General features: G+C 42.0%; 1 protein-coding gene across 5 annotated transcripts in view; it reads right to left on the bottom strand.

Annotated features, from left to right (window-relative positions):
* The window catches only part of SEMA3A (semaphorin 3A), a 446,406-nt gene that overhangs the window by 71,482 nt on the left and 360,435 nt on the right, over positions 1 to 14,489 (bottom strand). For all 5 annotated transcript variants that reach the window (XM_006117134.4, XM_075926288.1, XM_006117137.4 and 2 more), the window contains one exon: positions 11,556 to 11,675. In XM_006117134.4, the coding sequence (XP_006117196.2) occupies positions 11,556 to 11,675 (120 nt within the window). The remainder of the gene's footprint in view (positions 1 to 11,555; positions 11,676 to 14,489) is intronic.

Below are 14,489 nucleotides of genomic sequence, written 5' to 3' on the forward strand. Positions count from 1 at the left end.
TCCATGGTTTTAATACACAGATATTTCTACTGCATTGTAAAAATAGGCTTTTAATACAAGAGAGTGTTTAAACAACTTACTACCAGCCATCAGTTTGATATCACCCATGACATTATTTAATTTTGAGAATCACAGAGGTTAAAGCTCACTGAACTATAAACAGTTGGAAACATGCAGTATAATCCCAAGGCACAGCTCTGCACAAGCTGTAATTTAAATCATATTGCATGCTAAGCTGAAAAGGCAGCATGGGTCCCAGAGGGCATGAATAAATCTGCAGTCACTGATTTACCACACAAATTCGTGTTGGGATTCTATAACTTTGCAACTGTGATGTCTACCATTAGTGTGAGGACCTATTATTTATTGAGATTTGTGTATGCATATTAAATAAACCAAAGTACAAAAGCAATTATTTAGCCTTACAACTTTTTAGACCAGAATTTTTAGAAATTCATGAACAGAGAATGGGGGAATGATAGACACAAGCAGAAAGTGGAAGATCTTAAGTTTACAGGGCAGTTCACCTATTTTTAAAACTAATTAGGATTTTAATGTATATACCAGGCATTCTGTTTAACTCAAATTCAATGGCTTACTTTCTATGCATAATTGCACCAATTTGGAGCTGTTATTTGCACATGTGAAGGCCAGTTAGGGAATTTTACCTGATCAGGTACCTCATCTGAGCACTCATTTGTGGTAATGCTATGAAATGGTGAATGTTTTTTTCAAGTTTCAGGAGTGTTCATATGTGATGTTTTTGTTCCGCTCATTATATATGAGAAACCAGCCATAAAAATTGGATCAAGAAACAAATTTCCCCAAAGTCAGTGACTATTTAGATGCAGGCTCATGGGGCTCTCACGTAAAATATTTCAGGACACTGGTTCAAGACCATTTATTATCCCCATATTGTACAGTTCTCAGTTAGCTGTGTTTTTTTCTCCACTTGAACTTACTGTTATACAATGTAATTCACTTCAGTAGCACTTGTTTAAACACAGCTAAAAGGATTGCCTAGGCATTATTTGACCTAAATGCAAATTTTAAGGGAATTCAATAGGCATAGAATGGGGAAAGAGAAATAATATGAATCCCATGAAAAGGTAACTAAAGTGAAGATTCTTATTTGAGAAAACCAGCTATCATTTTTGCTATTAAATAAATTAATTACACTGATAATGCATTTATAGTAAAGTATGTCTCCTCAGGTAAGGTAAACGAGTACATCTACCTTGATTTCAAGGCATCTTTGCTGATTAACCCTGGCTAAAGATCCTGTCCATGATGTCTTTTAGGAACAACAGATATATAGCTCGGTTGTCTTTCTGATAGCTAGTTTATCTATTTAATCTGTGTATCTTCCAGTGTGTTAGCCTTATGATAGAAATGTAGCCGTGTTAGTCTGGTGTAGCTGAAACAAAATACAGGACTATGTAGCACTTTAAAGACTAACAGGATGGTTTATTATTATTATCACCTCTAATATCATTAGCTCACAGACATTTACCTTCCCCCCATCTCCCTTCTGTTCTGAAATTTGATTTGTCCTTTTCATATCTGTTCATTTTTTTAATTGTATCCTTTGGTATATATGGTTGTGACAATTTTCTTCCACTATTTGATCTGAGGAAGTGGGTCTGGCCCACGCAAGCTCATCATCTAATAAACCATCTTGTTAGTCTTTAAAGTGCTACATAGTCCTGTATTTTGTTTTAGCCTTATGCGTTATCTTTAGTGCTGTTTAAGAGAAGTCACATTTGTATCCAAATCCCAATTGCAGGAGTTTTGGGTTGCACTACTATAAAGATAAGGGACCATTCAGAAAGTGTGGTTCCTAATATAAATATCCACAATATTTGGGGATGGTTGAATCCAGGAGTAGTTCTGGGCCCATCTGTAACATCCTCCATAGCCAGAGTCACTAGCGTTTTCTATTATTACATTAAAAAGTAAAATAAAATGACCATCCTATTCTCCCTCTAACCAAGATTAAAACACACCCAATATGACTGTGTCTCATGCTGTGAATGCCATTAAATTCAATGAAACTTGCTTAGTAACATCCTGCTTTGTGTGGCTGAAACCCACTAATTCTCCATCCCCCCCACACCTAGTCACATCACACTTAACCTTTGGCTTGGTTTCTCAAAAAAGAATTTGTTTCACTCCATTCACGGTCTCAACTGTTTGGCAAACCACACTCAAGTGCACTGGGCCTTTATATTGAACACACTAATCTGATTGTTTTTCCACTCTACAAACTTTGGGTCAACAATCAAGCCACTGCCAGAAACTAATTAATTTGCAAACAGGCCCTATTTTCACAGAGGGAGAGCTTTTGAGAGCTATGTCAGCAGAGCCAGTCACACCATGGTGACATGAATTGTCATGGCATCCACTTTTCTGGGTAATTTTCCTCACTAATTTTTCACCACACACATGAACTCAAATTACCCAGTCAACAGTAAATCTCTATTGAACACCCACCAGACTTTGAATGTGGTGGCCTGAGAAGAGGAAATTGGTACTGACAGGGTCAACATGAATTAAACTGATGGGTAGAGCAGAAGGGGAAAAAACAAGGAAAGAAAAAAGCAAATTCTGATATTTGTCATAATCAAAGGAGAGGGGACTGTGACAGACCCGATGCTACTTCCAGTGAAGTCAATTACAGTTTGCCAGGGGAGTCTCTGGACATTTTTTTTTCTTGAAAACACTTTTTAGTCACCTCTCTTAACAGTAATCACTAAACTGACCAAGGGTTAGATGCTGACATCTGTAATCAGGCCTTGTCCACATGGAGACTTACTGTGTAGCAAGACAGGGAGTTAATCCACAGTACACTAGCTTGCCATTCACTTACTGCCCATGTGGACCCTGCTCTCATGACATTGGAGCAGTATGTCAATGTACAACGTAGATCTTTTGTGTACAGTAGCCAGTCACTGTGGCAAGTTTGTGCACTGTAGATTCACATCCGGGCTTGTTGGTATTTCTGTGGAGACAGGCTCATCTTATTCACAACAGCACTTGCCTTTGTCTTTGTTCATACTGAAATCAAAGGGACTACTTGTTGAGTATAGTCGCACTCAGTCTGAACAAGATGGCACAAATGCCCTACATAAGAACATTCTTCAGGGACTTTATTTTATTATTTCCAAGATCATGATTACCCAACCTAGTCCACACACACACGCACACGCACACACACATACACACACACACACTGTATTATTATATTATTTAAAGAGAAGCCTGCTGTTCCAGCAATAGAAGAAAAGCTTGTCTGGGAATGTTAACATGCCAACTGTTCCCTCCTCCTCTAGTGGGGAGGAATTCTGGCAAGGCTACACAACAGTAAACTAGTGAATGTGGGTGGCCCTTATTTCACATATGTATAGAAACCCAGACTATTATCCACCTTTCCTTATGAGGAATAGACCATTACTCCACATTAAGAAACAATCACTTTGATTGAAATCAATAACATAATGATTAAAGCCAACAGCTTATGGATACAATATTGAGAAATATTTCTTACTCAAATCTAGAAAGGGTACAGAACCAGACCCACAGGGCCTGATCATGATCCTTGGACTGTGCTCATGTTAGGTAAACCCTTACCCATGCCCTAGGGATAAAGATGGTGGCTGTGTCTTTAAGAGGAACAGAACTTTCATCACGAGGGGGTAGGGCGAGGGTGTCCTATGGGCCTGTCTAAATTACAGCCATCTCCCCAGGTTGCCTATGGGCCAAAGTGCGGGCCAGAATTTCTGCAGCAGTGTATGCTGCACTCCACCCATTCCATGCCCCTCCCTGCTCCAGTATACCTGCTTTTGCCAGGATGTGAACAGAAGGTAGCCTTCTAGCTCTCTTTCACAGAGCCTGCAACAGGAATTCCTATCCCCCCCCCCAAAAAGGGGGGAAAAAAATCCAAACTAGACCTTAGATCAGTTTGTCTTGCCAGAGTGAGGTGAGGCACTTGCTGAGTAGGTACAATTCCTTACTAAAGTAAATGACTGAGTGCTGTATTAAGCTGTTAAATGAGAAAATAGGGTCTAGTTGCAACTTGCTAAAAAGATTTAAAATAATTTCATTCAGACTTTTGATGGGAGAGTGCAGTTTTTCTGATGGAGGAAATTTAAAGAGTACTTTCCCCCTTTGTGTGCCTATGTTTCCTGCAAATGGAAGAGCCTTAAAGCAACTGCACATTTCCTAACTGCTATTGGTCCTCAGTTCCCAATGGGAACAGCGTCTTATATTTCATTTAAAATACCCCAAATTGCCAGACGGGATGCGTGAACTGGGTCTTACTGAAAGCTCTCTCGGCCATATTCCCTCAAATCAGTAGCTATATCAACATCAAGTAACAACAGCAGCAACAGCTAGGAGGAGGATTTTTGTGCTTAGAGTAATTCATGCATTTACTCCAATAATTAGGTTTTAATTGAAGTAAAATGGTTGTAACACTCTCGGAAGGTTTATGAGCACAGGAAGGGGCTAGGATAGAAGACAGACTAGGGAGCTGTTGGTGAGCAAGAAAAAAACATTTTAAATCACTTTCAAAGTCTCAAATTTCGAACTAGAGATGAAAGAGAAAAATCTGAACATCCTATTTGGATTCTAATCTATTCAGGTTTTTCTACCACTGTCATCAACACAGCATCTGAGCACTTTTCAATCGTGCATTCAGTGATATCACAAACATCAATCGCATGTGGAATTTGTCACATGTGAAATTATTATTACTATTCTTTCTTAGTAAAGAAGAGCATGAAAGCGGGGAAGGAACATGTTCAAGAGGGAAAGAAGTTTTCCTGTTTATATAGGCACACATTGTTGTGTCTGCAGGAATGAGAGTATCTATGGCATTGTGTTTGGATAAGGAAAATGTGGTACATTGATATTCTCTTATGTGGATTAGCTCTATAGAGAAACAATCTGCTACTACTTTCAGCTAATGGACGTAATTATACTACAAGTTTTCAAGCCACATTTTTCTTACTTTACCTATCTGTAAATTTTGATTATAATATTTGTATTGTCTTGCATGCTTGCTCAGTGAAATCAACATTCACTGGCATTTACCCATAGATGTCTAATCCTTTTAAGCCTAGTTATATCTAGATCGATAAATATAGTTATCCCAAGTAGCACTCAACTCTTTTTTGTGAAATAATACTGGCCAAGTTTTGGTCATATCTACACTTGTAGTTAAATCATTTTCAGCACTAATTCAGCAGCACCATTTCTTGCCATGTGACACATTTCCTCGTCTAGACTTGGTTATGGAGGGCTTGGGAGGTTTGCTTGAAAGTGGGAGACAAGGAAGGTATTTAAGAACATTCAGTGTTAGGGAGGTAAGGTATGCAAATGTGTCAGTGGTATGGAAAAATGGTGCATGTATAGAGGGAGAGAGACGTCAGTATGGCTGACCAAAGAAGAGTTATAAAGGCAAATACAGTAAAAAACCAGCACATTCAAGCCTGAGCAAAAGACAAAAAGGAATAATAGTTCACTTCTAAATGTCTTCACACATTATATATGACCTTTTTAGAAAAGAAAATAACGGCAAATGTGTAGAATCTTGTCTGTGATTCCATACACCACACTACACAGTGAGATATGCTAATATGCAAAGATATTTGCACATTGCCAGCTTTGAGGCATCTTGTAATCTGTCACAAAGAGAAACTGTGTACAATGACTATAAAGTGCTGCACAAATGTCATAAGAGGATCAAGTCCATGTTTCCTGTCTCAGAGCCTGTGAAATTTAAGAGGGCATTTTCCTTTTTATTGAATACTCGCTCAGCTTCTATAATACTCAGCTGTTTATGTAACCGTAAAGTAAAGATTATCAAGGACAATGTCTCCGGGGGACTATGCACAGCTACTATCTCACTTTAAATATTAAACCGCAGAAAGGATTCTAAAAGAACATCACGGGTCTGGTTTAAACCCACAGAAAGCAAGGAAATTCCAAATTAAGACTGGAAATCCAGCCTGACATTCTGTTTTTAACTCAAACTGTTAGTGGGATGGTATATCAGGCTTGCGTTGCCTTGCCTTTGTGGGTGAAAAAAATGATGCATAGTGCTCCCTTAATGTCCCTTTTGTGGTTTAATTTCCTTTCAAACCTTCTGTAGCCCAACTCTGAATATTTTTCTCTTAAAATACACATTTATTGACTATTCATTTTTCAAATCTCGTTGTAAACTTTAAAGCTGTAAGGCTGGATCTGTTGCGTTCAGGGAGGGTGAGGGGAAAATTGGCTCTAAGCCATCTTTCCACTCCCATAATCCTCTGCCCAAACAGTGGCTTTAGTCCATTGCTTCTGTGTTGCTTAGCATTTGCTTCAGCACACTTCACTGCAACTTCTTGCTTCCTCTCTTCCCCTCCCCATCCTCACTTCCAGCCACATCTTCAGCCCAGTCAGGAATTCTCCCTAGGTCAGGGGACAGGAATGGATGGTATAGAGCTGAATATGCTGTTTTTAGATAACTTGAGGATTACCACTATACCAGGGAAAACACAGGTGCCGACTGTTTCCTTTTCCCTGCAGCGCTCAACCCCCACCCTGTCCCAGGTCCCACCCCCAGATATCCCCACCCTACATGCCTATTCCTGCCCTGCCTCTTCCCACCCAGTTTTGTCCCTTCCCCGAAGCGAGCCCCATTTTTGCCACTTCTCCCTTATCCCCAATGCTTCTTGCCCATTGTGGAACAGCTGATTGTGGTGGGCAGGAGTTGCTGGGGGGAAGGAGTTGATTGGCAGGGTCACCAGCAGGCAGAAAGCACGGGGGACATAACGGGATGATCTGGCTCCTGGTGGGCATTCAACACCCAGTAATTTTTTTCTGTGGGTGCTTCTAGACCTGGAGCACTCACAGAGTCAGCAAGTATGAGGAAAATCCCCAGCTACACCATCCCTCTATCCCCTTTGTTCTGAGAAAGCAGCACATAGGAGATGGAGCCAGTATTGTAGCCCCTAACCTATGCTTGCTCAAAATATCACCTTTCCAACATTAATTTCAGATGTTCCCAAACCTTACAAGTGACTGGTTGGCATGAGAGTGAGGGAGCCTTTCAGCAGTTGGAATCAGGTCTGTGTGCGCCATGACAAAGCCATTATCACTGTACATCTCTCTTTGGAGATCTATGTTGAACAAAATGACAGTCTTGGGATAAATCCAGTGAAGCTTCCCACAACATAAGAAACTAGAACTTGGCTTGTACGCTTAGTGGAAGTCTCAGCAGAGGCCAAAATTTCCAGCAGAAGGTGATGGGAAGGAATAGAAAAGCCTGAACTACCAGGCTGCATCTAGATTGGCATGATTTTCCGGAAATGCTTTTAATGGAAAAGTTTTCTGTTAAAAGCATTTTCGGAACAGAGCGTCTAGATTGGAACGGACGCTTTTCCGCAAAAGCACTTTTTGCAGAAAAGTGTCTGTGCCAATCTAGACGCGCTTTTCCGCAAAAAACCCCCGATCGCCATTTTTGCGATCAGAGCTTTTTTGCGCAAAACAAATCTGAGCTGTCTACACTGGCCCTTTTGCACAAAAGCTTTGCGCAAAAGGGACTTTTGCCTGAACGGGAGCAGAATAGTATTCCCGCAAGAAGCACTGATTTCTTACAGTAGGAAGTCAGTGCTTTTGTGGAAATTCAAGTGGCCAGTGTAGACAGCTGGCAAGTTTTTCCGGAAAAGCGGCTGATTTTCCAGAAAAACTGGCCAGTCTAGACTCAGCCCCAGTGTATACAGTGCTTTGTGTGTATAAAGCTCATCTCATCCTTCAACACTGGAGGAGAGGGATAGCATAGTGGTTTGAGCATTGGCCTGCTAAACATAGGATTGTGAGGCCAATCCTGGAGGGAGCCAGTTAGGGATCTGGGGAAAATCTGTCAGAGATGGTACTTAGTCCTACGGAGAGGACAGAGGATTGAACTCAATGGCCTCTCGAGGTCCCTTCCAGCTCTATGAGATGATATATTTCCATATATTATTATTATCATCCTTCAACACTGACACATTTAATTAGAAATGTACTCATTAAAAAAAAAACTGAAACCAGATAATGTTGTAACTATATGTAAAAAAAGGCAAATAGCATAACAAAAACCAAAGGAGCAATGTCTGGATAGTTTCAGCTCCAGGTGATTATTTTGCAGCTTGTCTATTGGCCACATGACTTCAACGGGAATCCAGGCAGGACATCGTTAATGAGAATGTAATAGAAAAGGCTGGCCTATAGCATTTAACTGGGAATAGTAATTCTCTAAGGCTGTGTCTAGACTACATGCCTCTGTCGGCAGAAGCATGTAGATTAGACAGATCAGCAAAGGCAAATGAAGCTGCGATTTAAATGATCGCGGCTTCATTTACATTTACATGGCTGCTGCGCTGAGCCGACAAACAGCTGATCAGCTGTTTGTCGGCTCGCGCGCTAGTCTGGACGTTCCCCCTGTCGACATCAAAGCCCTTTGTCGGCAGCCCCGTTATTCCTCGTGGAATGAGGTTTACCGGGGCTGCCGACAAAGGGCTTTGATGTTGACAGGGGGGATGTCCAGACTAGCGCGTGAGCCGACAAACAGCTGATCAGCTGTTTGTCGGCTCAGCGCGGCAGCCATGTAAATGTAAATGAAGCCGCGATCATTTAAATTGCGGCTTCATTTTCCTTTGCTGAACAAACAAATCTACATGCCTCTGCCGACAGAGGCATGTAGTTTAGACGTACCCTAATAGAATTCTTAAACCAACTTTCACAGGAATCTAACTCCAATAAATCACACAGGATCATTCTCTAATCCTTTATATGGGCTTTACAGTACAATTTCTTACCTTAGTTAGTTCTATAGGACCTTACCACACACGAATACAGTTGAAGGATTATAATTAAATCTCAAACTCGTGTAAATTCTGCACAAGATTGAAACGGTCCCCAGTTTTGTGCTAGTTCAAGAATTTTTCATTTGAGAAGGACTGGGGTTTCCAAGCTCTTTGTGTGCATTCTTGTGCTTCTCTCCATCTTCTGCGTGAAACAGTTTTGGTTTCTGCACCCTCTCAGATGTTAAGTCAGTGCTAATTTGGGGAAAGCAGTTTTCACATTCAGCACTGACAGACTGATAACTGAATCCACAAAGGAATGACACATTTTCAGGGATGAAGTGCAGGGGATGTGGACAATGGCTGTGCTTTCCCACTGCATAAATCCTCCTGACTCAGCTGTCACTGTGTGACTCTACTGCACAAAAGCAGCTTTAAGTTGCCTGACTGGGCTTTATTTCACCTAGGACATCAAATTGGACATGCATTCTGTGCTATTCTTAATATTAATCTACCCCATTGCAAGATACTCTCTTGGCAAAATCTATCTATATAGATCGGTGACAATCACTCACTTCCACTTCAATGTTCCCTGAAGTGCAGACACCCTGTCTATCATCAGAACAACAAGAAATCAATGAGCAATATTTCTAGGCAGTGAGGTGACAACTACTTGCAGAAGCAATAACCAAGTTGATGCAAACCTGTTCTTCTTGCTACGTTCAGACTGCAGTGCTTTTTACTGTAGTTATCCTGGAAAATTTCCGAAAAAATGGACATGTTCTTTTGCCATCTTGGTAAACCTTGTTTTATGAGGAAGAAGGGATGGCTCAAAAGAGCAGGCTTTTTTGAAATTTGTTGCTGTTTAGACGCGCCAAATTTCGGAAATGCCTCTTTCAGAAGAAAAATGGAAAAAGATACGCACATTTTCCTTCACAATTTGCGTATCTTTTTCCAACTTTTCCTTGTAGTCTAGACATAGCCTCTGTCTTCCAAAGGAGTTTTTCAACTGATTTCACTGGGAGCAGAATCAGATTTAATGTGTTAATCATTATTGTTGTATCTATGTTATCACTATTGCTTTAGCATTAAGAGATCGGAATTAGGTATCAATTGTATTAGATACTGTACATGAATCTAATAAAAAGTAAAGCTCTTACCATGAGAATTTGCAATCTAAACAAAATAATACTAACGTGATACCAGGAAATCTTGACAATAATAAATATGCTTGTCCATTAAAGGTCATATTTCAAAAGACAGCTTCCCTTCTGCACTTGCAAAATTTGCATTTGTATTTTTGCATCTGCACTGAAGTATGGATGCAAATATGGTTACCTGATCCTCATGGTAAGTGCAAATATTTGGACACAGTTTTGGGGGGTTCCAAAATAGAATTTACAATTTGGACCTACAGAAAGAGAGACTGTCAGCCCTTTGTAAAATTTAGCCCTAAGTCTTTTAAATAACAACACAAACATGAGGTTGTCCAAAGTGTCTTCAGTGTCTTTGAACAAGCTATTGGAACCAGTTAGCTTTTTTAAAACTGTAAATGCATGAATATGTTAATGGAGAAAAATAAGAATGCATTTGCACACCTATTCAATTCTCATTGAAGTCAGAGGAAACTGACTTCCACTGGAATTGGATCAGGCTATTATTTGCATGTGCAAGTGCGTTGATAAACACATGGACCAAATGAGCACTTAGGAGTCTTAACCACACATAGTAACTGAAGTTACTATGTGAAAATAGCAAAGATTGCAGAGATGCAGGCAAGCTTTGGTGCACCCAGAGCTCCTTTGACCCAGAGCTCCAGCTGTAGTAACCCACACACCTACTGGATATGGGGCCCTGTCCAGTATAAAGGCACTTAGACCACTTACAGAGAGGAAGAATGAGTTTGCTCTACAACAGGGGGCCTCTGACCCACAGAAAAATCACTCACAAGACAGAAGCCCCCACTGTGAAGGAAAAAGGCACCCCTCACATTCCTCTCACACACCAGAGCCTAGGCAGACCAGGCTAGTGGATTTTGAATGCGCCAGCTAGTGGGTGGCAGTGGGCTAAAGTACCAGCAGGGCTTCCCAATGTGAGAGGGATCCTTGAGCCTCTGGCAAGCCAGATCCAGGGAAGCCAGGGGCCACATTTGTCCCATGGGCCTGAGGTCAATCTGTAGAGGCTCATGCTTCTGAGGTACCAGGTTCAGTTCCACTTGTTGGCATTGCACTATGGCATGTTTGAGGGGTCCAGTTATCTAATTTTCCTTCTCCTCTTCCTCCTCCTTCTCTAGAGGGCCAATACTGGAAGTGTACCTCAAAGATGACCTGGTTGCATTATGAACCCTCCTGTAGAGGGTGCAACTCCAGTCAACATTCTCTCTAGCATCTGTGCTGAGTCTTCCTGTTAACACTTTCTCAAGCCTAAACATCCTGTTTAACATACATGTACAGCAGTCTGCTCCTGCCACATGATGCTGCTTTAGCTGCTGCCTCTGGATATGGTTTAAATTTAATCACGCTTCACAAATCTCAATGTAATTAAAAACCAAGAAGCACTCCTTCATAAATCACTCTTGATTAGTTGAACCGGTTTTAGACAAAATTCTGTGCCCTGTCAAGGAGAGGTATACATATGATGGGTGTTACTGGAAAGGAATTGTTTGTGTTATGCTAGGCTTTAAAAGTTACATGACTGTAACACTGGATAAAAGTACATCTCACAAACCATTCAGCCAGCGGGAATCATGCTGCTCAGTCCTGATTGGATGATGGTGCCCCAGAGTTCGGAAAATGGCAAAATCTCTACCCATGAAGTCTGCTGCTGTCCCAGAGTACAGCTCTCCATCTGTGGAATGATAGAAGATAACTGTAAATGTTCTGTCAAGAAGTGAACAAATATTGCTGCCTGTTACACTACTCCCAAAATCTGCAGAGATCATGTGCCAAGCACCAAAAATCATGAGATTGGCTTAAAAGTTGAGAGATTTCTAAAAATAATGAGTGATGGGTATTCTTTATTTGCCTTTTGGATGGTCTGGGGTTACATTTTCAGGATTTTCCCAGAAACCGTGAGGCTAGAAACTTAGGTTGTTTTTTTTTTTAATTAAAGCTGAATTTCTCACATGATCACTTGCTGTTAGAACATTGGGCATTTAAGAGAAATACCAAATATTGCGATACTTGTGATAAAATAGAAAGAGCTGGCAATTTTGCTTTTATGTTATAGACTAATGGGGGACCAAGCCATATTGGTATTATCATATTTAAACTTTATTCTTCCTATTAAAGATGTATGCGCATACTACCACTTGTTGACACCTTAAAGGGGCACGGGCTGGCTACGATGCCCGTGCCAGGTGCAAGCCTGCCAGCACCCAGCTAGCAGACCCTGCACCTGGCACGGCTCGAGCCAGCCACCCGATGCCCCCCAGCCCTCCCCCTCTTCCCGGGACCAGGCTGGCGGCTCCTGGGAGCTTGCCTGGGTCCGCAAGAGGCGGGCACCCGCCTGGTCTAGTGCAGACATCGTGGACCTCATCCACGACCTCCACACTAGGCACAGGAAAGTGGCCGTCTAGGGCAGGAGAGCTGCCAGCCTGGCCACCCAGGAGCAGGTGTGCATGAAAATCAAGGTGGTCCACTGAGACCCCCGACCCTGAGCCCTGAGCTTACAATGGCCGTACTGGGTCAGACCAAAGGTCCATCTAGCCCAGTAGCCTGTCTGCCGACAGGGACCCTGGAGGTGATGGACCTAAGACAGTGACCAAGCCATTTCTCTCGTGCCATCCCTTTCCAGCCTTCCACAAACTTTGGGCAGGGACATCACTCCTACCCCCTGGCTAATACCATTCCATGGACCCAACCTCCATGACTTGATCTCACTTCTCTTTAAACTCTGTTCTAGTTCTAGCCTTCACAGCCTCCTGCAGCAAGGAGTTCCACAGGTTGACTCTTTGCTTTGTGAAGAACAACTTTCTGTTACTAGTTTGAAGCCTGCTACCCATTCCTTTCCTTTGGTGTCCTCTAGTCCTTCTATTATGGGAACTAATGAAGAACTTTTCTTGATGCACCCTCTCCACCCCACTCATGCTTTTATAGACCTCTATCCTATCCCCCCTTAGTTTCCTCTTTTCTAAACTGAAAAGTCCCAGTCTCTTTAGCCTCTCTTCATATGGGACCTGTTCCAAACCTCTGATCATTTTAGTTGCCCTCCCCTCTCCCACCCTCTCTCTTCCCCTCTCCCACCTCCTTTTCCCAGTCTCCCCGAGTTTTGTTCAATACAGAGAGATTCTATTTTTGACCACACGTTTTCTTTATTTTGTACATCAGGAAGGGGGGCTAGGGAAGGGTAAGTGGAAGGAGGTGAGGGAGGAATGGGGTATGAGCCCCCGATGGGGAGGACTGGGCTGGCTCTGTGGGCTTCTGGATGTGGAAGCTCTCCTGCAGCCCCCCAATTGCCTCGTGGAACGAGGTTTAACGGTAGTTCGGAATAGGAAGCCTAATCCGAACTACCTACTCCATGCCACGTGTAGCCGTGGGCACGGAGTCCAAACTAACGGGGATTTAAAAATGGTGGCACCCGGCAAGATACAAATGAAGCCCGGGAAATTCAACTCCCGGGCTTCATTTGCAACTTCAGTTGCCTACATTAACCACCCTAGTTCGAACTAGGGTGGTAGTGTAGACATATCCTGATTTACATCTCACTTTGTACTGCTGCAAGTGGTTACACAAAGTTTATGGCTCGGGAGAATCAGGCCCCTTGGTTCCCAATTCAGAAAATTGATGAATTTTTGTCTTGTAATGTGTCCATGATGTGAACTGCTTTCTCATATCAGATTTTAAGGATAAATTCTTTGGAAGCACTTTCATGGGCATCATCCTCTGCCTGGGGAGCAGAACATGCTTTTTCTCTTTTCTGTCAACTTTCTGCTTGCAAAATTGCCACTCAGTGGCACACATTTCTCTTAGCATAGGTAGTAGGGAAGAAGGATAACCTCTTCTGTGGCACTGCGGCCCATAAGTAGCACACAGGTGGCCAAGTCTGAAACCAAAGTCATATAATAAAATAGACCCAGAAATGCCACTACACATTCAACCAGAAAGGTCACAGAGGACAAAGAATGATGTGGTCCCATCGCAAAAGGAGAAGCTCAGATCTCATGACAGATGCTTGCATTGTTGCATTGTTTTCACTAATGCTAGACCACTTGGTGGAGAGCTGAATTCCATGAAAAAGAATTAGATACATAATTAGAATTTTATCCACAAGTTTCAAGGAGCCAGATACTAAGAGACAGATGACGGTGTCAGTTTTGTTAGGAATAAGTGCACAGCCATTCTACTGGTCCCAACATAACCTGATTTTAAAATGCCCTTTTGGAAACAAGCTTGTGATTCTCATGCCAATTTTAGCTATTTCCAAGGTGGGACAGCCATGTCCAAACATGCCTAGTGGATAAAATTAGCGTCTTTCCTCTGAAACACTGACAGCATAAAATTATCAATTGAAGCTACAATGACTGTGTACCATATGGTATTCATGAAAGTCAGGAAGGGTGAAAACATGATAGCAGAAAGGCGTGGAATTGAATGAATTCACAGCAGAGATTATAAGCAAATAGATCAGTCGTGCCCAGCAGGAGGTGTAATCAGAAGCGAA

Source organism: Pelodiscus sinensis, chromosome 1, assembly GCF_049634645.1.
Source record: "Pelodiscus sinensis isolate JC-2024 chromosome 1, ASM4963464v1, whole genome shotgun sequence".
NCBI lineage: Eukaryota > Metazoa > Chordata > Testudines > Trionychidae > Pelodiscus > Pelodiscus sinensis.